The 15,892-nt window shown below is 38.1% G+C and overlaps 1 protein-coding gene and 1 long non-coding RNA gene across 11 annotated transcripts in view; both read left to right on the top strand.

Moving 5' to 3' along the window:
* LOC100643908 (protein lozenge) overlaps positions 1-14,628 on the top strand; it is a 44,446-nt gene extending 29,818 nt beyond the window's left edge. For 7 of the 10 annotated variants that reach the window (XM_048411787.1, XM_048411785.1, XM_048411784.1 and 4 more), the window contains 3 exons: positions 4,506-4,700; positions 9,940-10,233; positions 12,592-14,628. In XM_048411787.1, the coding sequence (XP_048267744.1) occupies positions 4,506-4,700; positions 9,940-10,233; positions 12,592-12,935 (833 nt within the window). In that variant the 3' untranslated portion in view covers positions 12,936-14,628. The remainder of the gene's footprint in view (positions 1-4,505; positions 4,701-9,939; positions 10,234-12,591) is intronic. The other 3 variants (XM_020866506.2, XM_020866507.2, XM_048411788.1) reach the window with 2 other exon arrangements.
* LOC125386272 overlaps positions 1-15,892 on the top strand; it is a 336,686-nt gene that overhangs the window by 123,490 nt on the left and 197,304 nt on the right. The window lies entirely within an intron of this gene.

Genomic DNA, 15,892 nt, shown 5'->3' with positions numbered 1-15,892 from the left:
TTACCGACCCCTTCGCTGTTTGTAAATCTACGCCCAGACGCAAGCCACCGAGATTGAGCTATCGAAGTTGCAAGGGATGTGAAAGGAGAGGGGATCGTCGGTTATCGATGGATGTTTCATTAGGATTTACGAGCTTTTAGAGCTTCTTCCTGTGTGTTTGCATTTTTTCTTTTCTTTTTTTTTTTTTTTTTTTGTTCTTTTCCTTCTAGTTTCCTTTTCCGTTTTCTTTTAGGATTTTTAGTGGGACGTTTGTTCCGTACGATTGTACATCGCATTCGTTGGAGAATATAAGACTATTTTGGCTGTTTCTCTCTTATAAAACGTGTCTTTACTTTAATCCGCAAAGAGTCAAACAATAGTTTACGGAAACGTCGTAAATACTTGAATTTCTTTAAATTTCATCAAATTGCAGATTTCAGATGGAAGAAACATGGTACCTAATGAAAAAAATATTATGGGAAACCTTGGAATTTTATTTCACGGCTACAATTACAACATTAGTTAGAATTATTTCAATGTATCTACATGTACTTTTCCTTTTATGTGGAAACTATTTTGCAATCACGTTTCTAATGAAGCATTCCTACAGAATATGGACAGTATATAAGGTATAGAGGATTCCTAGCGCTATTAAGTGCTAGATTTCTCTTGTATCTACAAAGCGAATTCAGAAATCATACTCTAAGCCAATTCTTGCAAGCATTTGCACTCTTTGCACGTCGAAAATAGCTGATGTAACATTGTTTTATATTTATCATGCACATCCGTTCGCCTGTTCGGACCACCCACGAAATCGTCATAAAATACCTTAAATTCGTGTATCGCAAAGTGTACGCGAAGATTATCAAAGGTTCGTAGTTCATCGACTTAAATACATAAATTTTATTTGGATTATTAGAAACTTTATGGCAATGTAGATGGTCGTAATAGAGAATACTATAAAATGAGCGGCGCGTTGCATCTGCTAGAAACAAAATGTTTTCCCCGAAATAAAGGGATCTAGTCGAAGGGACGCGGCTCGAGATAAAAGGGTTACGTGTTGTGGGTGGTCGATCGGCGTTTCTTTAAACCGACCGCTTCCTCGTCTTTGACACGCTCCCTAATTTTATTACGTCTACATCCTCCGACATCGGTGAAACGAATTCAGAGACACGAGTATTAACTCTTTTTGGTTTCGTTCCCTAAATTAAGAATTATTAGTTCTTTGTAGTTTCATGGAGAATTAGACTCGACGTTTTCTCTCATTCGGTTCTTCTCAGTTCCAATAAATCCAAACTTTCGTGTTATAAATGAATGTAGAAGAAATATTTCACCGTAGATGTTATTCGTTATGAGAATGTAAAAATTCATGGGAATTATGAACTGATTTTGGAAGACGAAGTATTACCATTACTATACCGGAAATATATATAGTACCAACCTTGATAACGATTTTTCCAAGAAGCTGTAGAGTTAAGAATATTTGATTTAATCGACTCGTAATAGTAAGATATTCTATTCGTACAACGAATGAATGTTACAATGAACAGTTTCCGACATTAAATTGAAGTTTTTAACAAGAAAAGCAAATGCTAGAAAAGTCACAATTTATCTCACTTAAAATCACTATTTTAAATTTACCTTAGAATTTGTCATCATCATGTTTGTATCATCCTCTTACTATCGATGAACCGATAAAAGTAAATCATTTCTTTCTTCAAAATTGAATATTAAACACCTATCTGTGTAACGAAATTAAGTAATCGATAAAAATTGAAGTTGATCGGTCTTCTGATAAACTCGTACGATATCCACACAAGATTCACTCTCCATCCCCCTTCTCGAAAGGGCTATAAACAAATTTCGTATCCTCGCCGTGAATCATTGAACCCTTCTTTCGCTCGACCAGCAATATATCAGCCCTATGAATTCTATCCGGGGTCCTAGAAGGAAGAGGCAGATCCGATGGCGGAACGAACGCGGCGGCTCGTTCGAACTCGAGGCGGGCGCCGCTCGAGGGTCGTAATTAATTAAACAAGCAATTCATTACACATTCTACCCTCGTCCCATAGCCAAAGGTGGCCGCCACAGAAAGAGGATGCAGGGCCAAGGAAATTGATCGAGAGTACGAGAACGAGAGAGATAGAGACTGTCAGTGGCGCGAAGGTCGCCTCTGGCGGAAGTTGGAAACCCGAAATCCCGAGTTGCGCACACACCTTTCATCGGAGCGATCCGCTTTTGTTAGAAAATAGCACGAAATGGCCGGCCCCCGTGTCGTCTCCGACGTGTCGAGAGGGTCGATCGGGGGCGACGGAACGAAATGAGAAGCTGTCGCAGCCAGCTGCTAACTCTCGAGAAATTCCCTGGCAGTCGCCGGTCGCAACGCGTAAAGGGGTGTCCGATGAAATCGATAGTAACGAGTCTGGAGAAGGTCCGAGTCACTTGCGAAATCCTCGTGGAAAAATCTGTTGCGGCCGCCGAACGCTTTGAAGTGGCTCTTTGGATCAGGTCTGCTTGATTCTCCGATGAAGCGAGCTTTGTTGATCTTCACGGAGGTCCAGGTCTTTTGTTTCTGGTTAAATCGATACTGATATCTTGGAGACGGCGTAAGAAAATTTAGTCTGGTTTGACAAGGTCTGTAAAAGTAAATTGGCAAGATTCGTTTACGAGATCTCCTCGTGGAAAGATCTGTTGCGATCATTAATCTCTTGAAAATGGGTCTTTGGATCGGGTCTGCCCGATGTTGGATGATGAAGTGAGGTTTGTCGAGCTTCTTGGAGATTGTAATTCTCTGTTTCTGGTTAAATTCATAATGGTACACTTTAGGGATGATGCAAGAATGCACGAGAAAATTTGGTCAGGTTTGACAAAGTCCATGGAGGTAGATAGACGAGAATGTTATTTAAAAGACTATGACAATATTAAAAAAGACCGTTTTTATGGTATTGTACTATGTTTTTGTGCTTTCAAATGCACCATTACATCTTCACATTTCCCATAAATGCATGAAAATTCGCGTATATCTGATTCTCACAAATTCTTCGAACCTTCTGCAATTTACGAAATCCTTGCAATTCTGTCCAACGTTTGACGTAAGGAAGTCGTCGGCAAATTTCTTCGTGTTGGAAGTTTCACTGCGTACGAAGGATGGTGTCGGTCGTTTAACGATAGATCTCGTTAGCCCTGGCCCCTGTTCCACCGTCGCGCCCCCATTGTGTCCCCGGAATCGTGCAGCGTACCCTATTCAGCAAACCGGCGGGAATTTCGGGTTGCCGAGTTAGAATTAGGGCTTCGATTGGATTATCAGGACGACGTGGGGATCTCTGTCCCTCGTTCCGTCTCTCTCCCTCTCTCTCACTCTGTGCTCCCTCCTGGCTTTGGTCTCCGGTGCCTTCTCCCGTGGCGCCGGTGTTGGTTCGTAGATTTCGACGGTTCACGTAGGAAAGCCAGGTCCACGTGTGGTGCCAGACTGGCCTAACCTAACCTGACCATAGTAGCAGCAGCCTCGTCAGATAGCACACTCTCTCGCCTGTTGGGACGTCTTTAATTGGGTTGGCGACACCGTCCCCGGGAAATAAAATGAATCGCTGCCTCGACCTGTCTCCTCGACCTGTTCACCTCTTCCCTGTATTCGGTTTTACTCGTTCGAAACTGTGAGCTCGTGTACCTAGCTCGTGCAAGATGATCGGAGAGAGAACACCGGTTGCCTAGGGAAATAAAAGCCGATAAATGAGAATTGAGGGACTTTTGAGAGTATGGACAGTGGGCACGCGTTAGTGAAGAGCTGTTCTCTCTGTTTCCCCAGAGAGAGAGGGGGGAGGGAGGGAGAATTTTGGAGTGGTTAGATCGAAGGTAGAATTTTGAAGCGCGATCTGAAGAAATTTCCGAGCTGAGGCGTAGTTCTGTTCGGTGAAATTTGATGAATTTAGTTAAGGATGGAGGGAGGAGGTTTCTTTCCCCTGAAGAGTGCGTAGGATAGATGAGGCGTTCTTTGGTGACGAATTTATGAAGCGTAGGCTTTATTCTATTTTAACTATCTTGCATATCTTTTACATATGCATAACGATGAAGAAACGTACAATAGTTTCATATCCGAATAATGATGAATAATATTCCCTAGATCAAATAGATAAAATATTCCTTATTCGATCCTATTATAAAATATAACTTCCGAGTCTGAATATTAAATAAATTCTAGTTCATTATCGCTAAAAAATATCTATGTAACGAATTGCTTCCACTGACACATAGAGTTTCATAAGTAACTGTAGTAAAGAGTAAATAATACAGAAGCGATATAATAAAGATTGTAATTAAAACAGAAATTTAGTTCCTAGATATTCCCAAAGATATTCCCTAGATAGTCCCAAAGATATTCAGGATTCGTTAAGGTTCATAAATGTTTCAATGTCATTTTGTTCAGTTTTTAACGAAGAATTCATATCTTTTAAATAAAATACATCGAAGAGAAGAAGGATTGATGCGGTTACCGGAAGTCCAGTGGACAGGCGCACGGTTGATCGCAGTGTTGTCTCTTTTAGGGCAGCAGCAGCAGTTTCACGCGTTCGCGTTCGCCTCGCAAAGAGGTGGCCCGTTTTTCGCCTCGCCACTGGTGGATCCTCTGCAACCCTTGCCGAATCCCCTGCAGCCGCTGCCGAATCCATTGCAGCCACGAGATCCGTTGTCCTCCTTCAGGCACGCGATGCCAGCCAACTGTCAAAGTAAGTATTCGATCCGCTTATCTGCATGATGAATGTTGCTCCTCCGCCCCTGTCGCGTCATCTAATTCTAACTTTGATCTTAACTTTCCAGTTCTATTTTCTTTGAATTTAATGCTCATGATATTTGTAGTACTAATTATCGCTTTGCCAGGCGTATTTTCATTTAGGCATTGAGCAGACTTGATTGATAGAAGGATGCTTGCGATATGAAGCTTTTATCGCGTTTCAGTATTTCTATTTCGCAAATCGCTTTCCATAAAAGCTATTATGTAAATGTAACCCTCTGCCGTTTCTCAGATTTTTGTTAAAATTTCTCCTGCTAAGATGATTAGACACGTGATTTGACCAGGCTCTAAATATTTTTAAAAGCAATCAAATCGAACGAATGGCTATAGGGATACGAGGATGTTTTTCCAATGAAGGAAACTCTGTGATGGATTTAACCCTACGATAGTGTATGATAATAAAGTAATTGCCATATACATGAGCATTTACGTATTAATAACTTTGATTAATTAATAATTAATAATTAAGTTAACAATTAAGTAACCAAATTAATAATTTCCCAGATACAATTTGCCATTTATTTACAATTTCCTCAAGGCAGCCTGACTAATTTTAATAGAGATTTGCAAGGAGAAACTTTAAATATCGTTTCATAAATGACGATTGCAAACTAAATTCAACTTTCCATCCCTTCTAATTGATAAAAGGATGTGTGAATACTTTAATTTATGACCTCGCAATATCCTTCACTAAAGAATACATAGTCGTAATTCGATGGTCATCGTGAGAATAATTGAATCATTCTAAGAATAATCGAAAAATCTTTAAGAAAATACAAAAACCTTCTCTCGATCTTCCATAACATAAATTCGATCTGAAAAATGAAATTTCATCGACAATATCGTAAGAAGCGACTGTCTGGAAGCTGGGAATATTTCCAAGCAGACGCTGCCCTCCTGGTCTCGAATACAGGAAGGGAGAAAGAGAGAAAGAGAGAGAGAGAGAGAGAGAGAGAGAGGTTTAGGCTTGCGAGAACTAGCTTCTCGACTCTAGAGGCGGAAACCACAAGCCTGTTCAAAGCTAGATTAAATATTATATTAAAGGGGTTGCCACGGGAGCGGCGGCTGCCTCGTCGAGGATGGAGGTTCGTCGTTTTGGCCTGGTAACCTCCGCGTTCTCTCTACGTTTGCAACCGGATTCGCGAATTTCTATGTGAAACATCGCGCTTACAGTTTCATCCCCTTCCCGCCCTTGCCTCCTTTTCTCTCAGAAAATCTCGCGTTCCACCAGGTATGGTCTCGCGAAAATAAAGCGAAATTTTTCAACCAAAGTTCGAGAGATTTTCATATGTTCGCTGATTTATCCGCACAATTTATTATCTTCTCGCGGAAAGAAACCCGTGTGGAAAATATTCGGCGAAGATAGAGATAGAGAGTCGATTTAATGAGTCGCCTTCGGATCCAAAAGCGATAACACGGCAAAATTCCTCGATAAAGTATCAAGCATGCCGGGTATTTCCTTTATTAACTTTTTTCCCCACATCGGACATCGATAATTCGCGTCGGCGTTTCTCGATCCACCCGTTGCTCCTCCATCTTTGCCGCGAATTTTGTGACATCCGCTGGCTGGTAACTTTCGTCGATTAACGCTGTCCAGTGCTCTGTAGACTTTTTGCTAGCTCATAGATCTTCTATATAACTTGATGTTTTATTATGTCAATTGTAAAGACTACTCTTATCTATGTTTGTCTTTGTCCAAGAAAAAGCATGGATATTCCAGTGTTATTAATTTCAGTACACCACATCTCAGTGTCTTTTTTTAGATAATATATTCGTATTGCAAAATTGCTGTAACAGTATTTGTAATTCTATGGTTCAAGGATCGCGTTTAATTAAATCATGAAGTTGCACGAAACCTAAATTTTCATTCAACAACAAATGAAGGATATGGTACATTTCTCATATTATTGATTTGACGATGTTGTAGTCATACTTTTGAAATTAATAACTGTTGTTTTTGTTATGAGCTCTTTAATTATTTACTGTACATGTTTAAAATATTCATAATCTTAGGGTGGTGAAATAAGATTTTGATGTTTCTCAATCGTGCACTAACATTTTATAATACACGTTAGGATAATAATCATCTCTCAAAAAACATTATTCTAAGAAGAAATGTTAATTGGTACTTATTAGGTATATTGTAAAGTAGGTTGATCATTCTGCCGACAAATTTTGCTTGTGCATTTACGACTTATAAATTGATGTGAAACGTATGCACATTTTAATCGTCAAAGTATAAACAATAAAGAATTTAATTGATAAATTGTTCTATTATAGGCTGCATCTTAAACGTGTCATAGAATGTACAAGTGATAGATAGGAAACTTTGCAAGAGTTTTTCTTTTCTAGCTAAATAATAATGCTACAAAAAGCTAAATAATAAATCTTCTTATATTTATAATAAAATAAAATTTGATATATTCAAGGACGAGGACTAATTAATAAAAATATCGGTCGAAACGATAATTGATCTTTTCCTTCCAAAATATATGAATAACTTTCTGATCAATCTAATATTACCGTAAGACACCATCCCTAAATATCTCGATCTAATCGAAGAAAATGAAGATAGGAGATAGAATTGCTGCTAAATCGAAACTGTGAAATTAGCGTCGCGTTAATCAAAGGTTTCTCCTTACGTCGCGATATCAGCCCCAAAGGAAGCTTCCTTTCTCCCCTGGCCCGGTGAAAATTGAACGAACGATGTGAAAGCATGCTGGCTCGCGCTATTTAGGGTTAGCCTCTCGTCAACGACGGCCCAGTGGCGCTGGTCGAGCTCTCGGTTATTTGAGTTGGCCGGAGGTACGCGCGGGGGATGACCAACCCTTTGATCTCGAACGCGCCCTCCATCCCACCGTTTTCTGTCCGGCTGCACCCCTCGCGCTTCCAGAGCTTTCCGCCTTCAACCCCGTAACTCATTGGAAAATCTATCGGGTATGCTGCCTATATGCCGCAAAAATAAATCCAACCCCGAGGGGGCGCAAAAGAAGCTTCGATCCCCCGTGTATATTCCCCGGCAAACTAATTCGGATCGACGAATAATCTTCTCTCGTTCGAGCGTTTTCACTCTTTCGTTTCCTCTATATTTTTTACCTTTGCTACACGGCCTTTGTCAATTTTCAGACTATGATATTTACCTATACAAGGTGTCTTGTAAATGGGGTACAACCGGGAAGAGTATGATACCGTGTCATCGATATGGTTGCGTAAAAATTAACTTCGAGGATTTATTTCTGATAGAAGAAAAAAGTGAGTGGAAGGCTAATTTCTAACGAAAGGAAAAAGTAAGTCGAAAGTTAATTTCTAATAATGGAAATTTAGTTTCTTAATTTGGAGATTTAATGTAGAGAATAGGAGTTTGTTTTTGATAAAATGTGAAGTATTTTCAAGAATTTTTAAATTTGAAAGGTGTATATTTTAAGACGTTTAAAAAATATGTTTGGTTTTCGTGCATCATCAATACCAGTGATTTTATAATGCTTTCCCGTTATACATGAGGCGTATGGTTCTTTGCTAATTCTGATAGATAAATCCCTGGTTAAACGTCTTTCATAAAGTTTCAGTAAATAAAATAAAACCATTAAACTTGTTCACTGTAAATATTTGCCTGGTGTACCTGCACTTAACTGTTATATTGGAACTGAACAAATTAATATCTCTATTTACTACTTGTTATGCTTATTTTACCGTGTAATTGAGAACATACAATAAAACAGAATATTCACACACGGTAACTTTCATTGCTTTGTAATAAAAGGAATTTAATTTCATGGAAATTTATTACAAAGAACAGAATCATGTATTCAAGAGAACGTAAAATATTTTCCACAATTTCTGAAGTAATAACATTTATCTTTATGAAATTTCTTGTTTCTTTGTGTCCTCTAACATCCAATACGTATACGTAAGTACAGATATTAATTTACAACGAAGTTAATTAAGTCCAGGTATAATTATGTGCACGCTTAGATATCCAAAATGAGTTTTCAAAGTTAAGATGTTCGAAATGAATTTTTTTCAAAATTAATAGCTCGCGGAATCGTCCGATTTACATTTGGCTTTACGTTTTTCGTCGTTATATCGATGCGATTCTTTGGCTTCCTGTTGCCTGGTTCGCTGCAAATGGATTTGCTTGGAAGATATTTAAGTTTGGCCTCGCTCGCCTTTGTGCTTCGTTCTTTTATCAGTTTTGCGTTATGTTTTCGATCGAAACGGGGCTTGGACGACTAGTTGGAGAAAGTGTACTATATTATGGCACCGCTTCTTACAAGTTCGTAAATGCTCCTCTGTTGGCTTGCGCTCCTCGTTTGCTGGCTGCTTTCAATGTGTTTTCCTGCTGTGCTAAGTACCCCCCTTTACAATTCAAGTTCTATTTGTGTTAGTATAAAGTACTACGGCTTGTTTCTTGATCATTTAACTTGGACCTTTGAGAACTTCAAACTTTGAACAACAAACATTCAATAAGAATGAGTGTTTTAACATAAAACTCGTCGAATTCTTCGTAAAATCATATTATCATAAAATTCAATATGCTCATAAGAAAAATTATTCTCACTTTATCTCTCGATTTCATTTCTGGTAAAAAGGAACATGTTTCATAAAGTATAATTGTTAATCCTTTCAGTGCTCAGATGTCCGACGTCGTTTATGAATATTGCTTACATCAATGTTGAAATTACACAAAAATGCAAAATCCTCAAAGTTATTTATTATATATCATTCGTATATCCATCGTTAATCACATATATTAGAAATAATGGATTATATTCCTTATATATATATACACAAAATATTAAATCACAATAAACACAAACATTTTATCACCATCTCTCCTGTGGAACACATATTCTGTATAGATAAATATTATTACACTATCGATTCGTTCACAAACCTGTAATAGACATTCAAGAAATACTTAGTGTTTTCATTTGTCATTCAAGTTGAACGTTCAAAAGCGTACAAAAATTTAAACAAAGATATAGCTCGAATTAAATTATCAGAAGAACTTGTACCTATTTACATATTCGTCGCCCTAGATGGTTTCGTAGCGTTGAAAGGATTAACTAATCATTTGATTTGCCTCGATCATAAACGAAGGACGCGTTAGTCGAGATGGCCGAAAAGGATAAAAAATCGCAATTGTGATACACGAACGAGCATGATCTCCTCAGACATGTCCCAGTTCGGTCTGACTGCAAGCAATTCATGGGGATACGGAAGCACGGCTGGTTACGCTGGTTATCTTCCCGGCCCTTTGTCGTCGTGCGCGGCACAAGCGTCGTTCCCACCCCCGCCACCGCCACCTCCACCACCACCCCCGTCGTCCTCGTCGTTGGCGTCTTTCGCGGGCGCCGCGTCTATGAACACGCCAACGGCGCCCGATTCGACAGCGGGATCCACTGTTACTTCCGGTACCGGTGCAGGATCCACGGCACAGCAGGATGCGTTCTCAGCGGTATCATCCCGTAAGTCTTCAGTTCTCTCTTTCTCTCCCTCTCTCCCTCTCATCAGAAGATGTTTTACGCCCTCCTCTCGCGTACTTGATTCATCATTGATGCGTCGTTTTATCAGCACGGGAATTCCTTTCAATTCATTGATATTACCGTAGTATTGCGTGCTTCTTTGGGAAACGTGGAACGTCGTGTTAAATCGATTTTTGAATTTGATTTTATGGGGTTTAAGAGGCATTAGCATGGCGGTTTGTTTCAGAAGAAACGAGGTTCTATTTATAAATGTAACTTTTGGATTAAATTTTCACGAATCACAGTCAGTGTTTTTAAAGTAGATACTCTGGACAAATGATATTCTCAATCTTTTTCTCATTTCCCGAATCATTGTCAGAGGTCTTCGTTCCGAAGTAATTTCATTTGTCCGATCGTGATTTTTCGAATCTTTTTAATTGTATGATGAGACGTTTCAAATGATTTTTGATCTTGGAGAATAGAAAGAAGCTAAGAGACTAACTGCCAATACAATTTGCTTTGCAGCTGAAGATTCTTTAGAAGCAATAGCACGATATACTGATCAAATTATTATTTATTTGATAAGTTATTCTGTACTAATTAAACTGATTGATTAAGATTTTCTATTGAAGTTAGTAATTCAAGATATAAAGTAAGAATTCTAGCAGGTATTTTTCAAAGGACAGTTTTAATGACAAAATCTTCATAGCTCGTTTTAGTTATATGTTATACTTTGCATTTGATAGGTTTATTTCATTTACCACGGATAGTTGTCCAAACGTACGTGAACCAAACGCACGCTTACTTCCTGTCAAACTATCGTATTAATAGTTGATCGTCCGATGTTTACAGTACGCACTACAGTGCATTTGTAATCGATATTGTAGCGTTACGCAATCAGCGACAATCAATGGAATTAGTTTCACCATAACGTCATCAACGTTTCCAACAATTGCAAATAGAATAGACGAAATTCAGTCTGAAAAAACTCAAACGTGTGTCTCCGCAATTTGAAAATCAAAATACCCATAGGATGAAAAGAAATAGCTATAGAAAAAACTAAAAAGAGATGGGCCATGGGTTTAAATAGTCGAATTACGTCATCATTATCATTGAGACTATCGGGAACGAAACTGATCTACTTGTTTTTTTTATTAATTTGTTAATTTAATTACGCTAGTATACATGACTGACGTTCTTAAGAAACAATGACGTTCTTAATTCTTAAGAAACAATTGATTTACCTTCGTACATTCATTCGTCGCAAGAAAATGGAAAAAAGATTAGGTGATAGACTCTAACCCATAAACTCAAAATAAAGATTAATATGCCTAATTGTATCACAAAAAATCAAACCTGCTATCATCCCCGAGACGGTGAAAAGCATGCTCTATAAAACGCACTTTGTTTTGAGCCGACATTTCGATCGGTTGCCGAGATACAGGGCCCGAAAGCCGCTTAGCCAATTCACGCGGGGAAGATGAATGGGCCAGTCATTGCCATGACCTACATTTTTTCCTGGAAATGCGTACGCGCGATAGTAAATAGTAAAAAAGCTGCTGACTCGGTGTCTGCACTGACCAGCGCACGTGACGCGAGCTTGTGATAGGTCAGTGACGAGGTGCGAGCGAGAGGTCCGAGCGTACGACAAGGACAGACGTAGCGAGATATTAAAAATTATCTTGCGCTTCCAACAACGATATCTCGGGAACCGAACGTCCGATCGGCGTGAAACAAAAATGCATTTACAGGGGAACGTCCCAAGTATGTCATCGTATTGAATTTGTTAAGAAATTTGTATTACTTCTGTTCCGATAATTGATTGAATTTCTAGGAATTTCAGTAGGGTCTTTCGAGATTCTTTAGGGTTTATTATGATATATATGGGATACTTTGGAGTAATATTAATCACGTTTTACGTCTTTTTAGTTAAAGAAAAATGTCGCAAGCGTTTCATCACGATGGTTTTGTTAGAAGATTTTTATTAATTTCGTTATAACGATTGATTTAATTTTTAGTAATTGCAATAAGGATTATTGAGATGTTGGAGAGCTTACGGGAGTTAGTATGATTTAATTTATGAATAATTACACGTGTTCTCATCATCATCCTCATCAAACTAAAAACTTAAACTACAAAGGACAATCTCTTTTTCCCTGCAAAGATAACGGTTCCAAGCTTTAAAATCTCATACTTAATTAATAATTCATTATTACCGTCGTAATCTTCCATTAATAATAAATCCACCAATTATTTTAAACTGTCTGCTTCGAAAATTTCCATTGTGATTCTCTATTCTCACCATCACTCTCGTTAAAAATTAAACCACAAAAGCGAATTTCTCTTTTCCCCCGAAAACAGTGGTGCCAGATTCGACGACGACGGGTCAATCGGATCCCTTGGACCCTCTGAGCAGCCTAATGTCGGGGACACCGAGTCAGAGGTACCAGGACTACGTGTCTCCCAGGTCCTTATCGACGGACTCGAGTACCACGGAGAGTCCTGTGCACGAGGAGCAAGGCTTCGGTCAAAATTACGGCAACTACTTCCCAACGCCCGGCGTCCTGCCCAGCATTCTCTATTCCCAATTATACGGGAATCAGTTTCAGAATTCGGAGAGCCCCGAGCAGAGAGCAGTGGCGGACAGTTGCAGCGTCAGACAGGAAGAAGTCAGATCGGACAACAACGTCTGGAGGCCTTACTGAGAGCCAGACGAATCGTTCCCGTGATAATTCTGATTTTAGAACTTTTCTCTCGTCGACTGTCGTGGACGATAACGTTGAGATGAGCAAACTGTGATCGGTGAAGATGGACGAGGTGTTGGTCTCGAACAAGCGAACGAAACTAGCTATTAGTGGGCATTAAAAAAAAAAAAAAAGGAAATCAAACAAGAGAGAACAATCCGGTGCATGTTCGAGGATGACGAAGAAATTTGCCTGGCAGCGATTGTCAGGAAATTTGGTTTTTCTTCTTTGATTTTTCGATTGGTTCTGTTTTTCTATCCTTTTTTCGTTTGGCTGGTTATGTCTCGACGAATTGAAAATCTGTAGAGAGGGGCTGATTTGTAATTTACCGAGTGTGTGATGAGTGAACGTGCTACTGCTGGCCCACGGTGATGGTGACGATGATGATGATGTATATAGAAACATTGTACATAGATAGAGCATTGTCGTTTCATCGAGTCATTCATCACTGTCGACGGACTGCGCGACGTGTGACGACTTGTACCGGGTGTCTGCCGGATGCTTGGTCGAGCTGCGGATTATCCTGCACTCTGCTTGTCTCGCAGATGAGAAATTGGATATCTCGTCTATGACTTTTCAAATTTTTTAGCTTGATTAGGTCCATCTTAGATTATGCGATTTTTGTGTAAGAGTGTTCATATTGTTTTTCATCTTTTTTCCAGCAATATTGGGATACGTATTTTTAATTAATAGTATATGCAATGTAGCGTCTACGAATTTCGAATCAAATAATTTCTGAGTTTTCGTAGTTTTAAAATTGTTTACTTTGGTTCTTTTACAGTTTGAACATTTTTCTGTGACAGTAGAGATTCTGTCTCCTCTTTTTTTTTTTTTTTTTTTTGTTACAATATTAGGACACGGATTTTGAAATAATTTTGGGCTAATAGCATAATTAATGCAAAAAGTGTTATCTATGAATTGGACAGTATTTCAAAGGAAAAAATAATTTTTTAATTTTCTTTAAATTCTTAATATACACATATCATTATCTCTAAAGTGAAAATTTTGACACCAAGCGGATTAAAGTCGATGTTTGACCGTAGATAAAGTTCTCAGTGCAAAAATTAGTGTTCTTTCATCTTCAAGATAAGCAGATTTTCTATAACTCGACCAGTTATCAAATACACCCAGTGTAACTTTTATTTCTTTCGATTATGTTTTCATAGTATAACGCGATTTGATCGAGTTGACTGCGGGCTAGTGTGCAATATCGTCGATTCGCGATTCTCGCAGAAATTTCATTGCGATATGTCGAACGAGAATCGAGTATCGACGGAAAGTCAAGAGGATAAGAATATATCGATTTGTATCTCGCGAACGAAGGAGAAAAATCTCGCGATTCAACGAAAGAGAAAGAAGCTCCTCGCTTTCACATCGAAATTCCCCTCCATGAAATGGAATACAAAAGAAAAGGTAAACGAAAACTCGCGTTATAATGTTTGAATAAATGTTATTACGCGATTAATCGATTAAACGTCGGTAACGATTTATTCGTTTTTTTTTCTCTGAAAACCGACGACGTCTACATTCTGCCCCACCCCCTCAAAAAAAAGAAAAAAAAGAAAAAAAAACGATGATTTCAGATATACATATCTACTGACCTATTGTTATCGTAGTTTTTGACCGAGTCGAAATAAAAGTGTATTTCAAAATACGATAGACCACGTGGGTGTTTTTTCCGGTCCACTTATATTGGTTCTCTTCCAAAATTTTTTGTTCGTTCTTTTGAAAATATTTTCTGGATGATTCTTTGTTTTATTTTGATATTTTAAAAAATTTTTCAAATTTTCTTTACACAATTTTTACATTTAGATCTGGAAATATTAAACATAACTTTTAATAGTAGTTTCTTCTTTGGAGAAGTTTCTTTAGATTTAACGTTAATCTTTTTTTTTTTAGATTTTTCTCTAGCATTCTTGACATGTTTCTGTGTTTAAATTTTAAAGCAGTCGTTTGGAATTTGTCGAAGTAAGAGTACCAGCTTACCAATAGTAATTAATGCAATAATTTTACTTGGATTGTCTACTAATACCCAATGAAATCTGTTAATTATTGCAACAAATTCAAACGACGAATTCAGAAGTCTAGAATTACTAATAAAGTGTCCCAATAAGAATTAAAGTAATAATTTTACTTGTGTCTTTTATTAATATTTCTTGTACCAATGTTATACATTTTCTAATACACGATCTGTATCATTATTTCGAGTCTTTCGGATCAGTGGTATGAATGTTCCAATGAGAAAAACTTTTTATTTCATGAACTTTACCACAGCAGTATTTAAAAAAAAAATTAATCTACCCCTGTTATAAACGTAGAACTTCTTTTATTGGCATAAAAATTAATTAGGTTCCATTCTAGATTTAAACATTTTCTTATTAGCTTGGAATCTCAGAGTACCGATTTTACCATTTCTAAAATACATCATAAACGTCTCTTAGCTTTCCAATTAAAAGTAAAAAATTAAGAAGTATCATCGAATTACTTTCTACGTTTAATATATTCTCTTCAATTCCCAATCCTCTTTTATTATTAACATCAATCAATGATAGAGAGAAGAAGTAATTAAAAAATTTATCTATCAAAGGATCACATCAGAAAGTCTCCTTCTCTTTCTAATTTTGTTGTCCATTATTATGAAACAAGCTTAGCTGGGATCCATGGTGGCCAGAACAACAAGGGTCAACGATGTTGGTACAGTAAAAAGTACATAAGATCGGTGCTCGTAATGGTGGTTCTGTCAGGTAAAGGGTGGCGCAGGTAACGATACGAATCTCTACAAAGCTTCCCTAAAGCCGACAGTTCCAAAGGATCCTCCACCAGGACGATGCTGTGCGTGTATGTAAATTGGCAAAAGATTTAATTAAACGTAGTCCCCGGGAGGAAGATTCTCCGTTGGTTTTGCCTTCTGCCTCCGA

This window comes from Bombus terrestris, chromosome 14 (assembly GCF_910591885.1).
Source record: "Bombus terrestris chromosome 14, iyBomTerr1.2, whole genome shotgun sequence".
Classification (NCBI taxonomy): Eukaryota; Metazoa; Arthropoda; class Insecta; order Hymenoptera; family Apidae; genus Bombus; species Bombus terrestris.
Note: the sequence above shows the minus strand (reverse complement) of the source record. Positions and strands in the feature narration are given on the sequence as shown.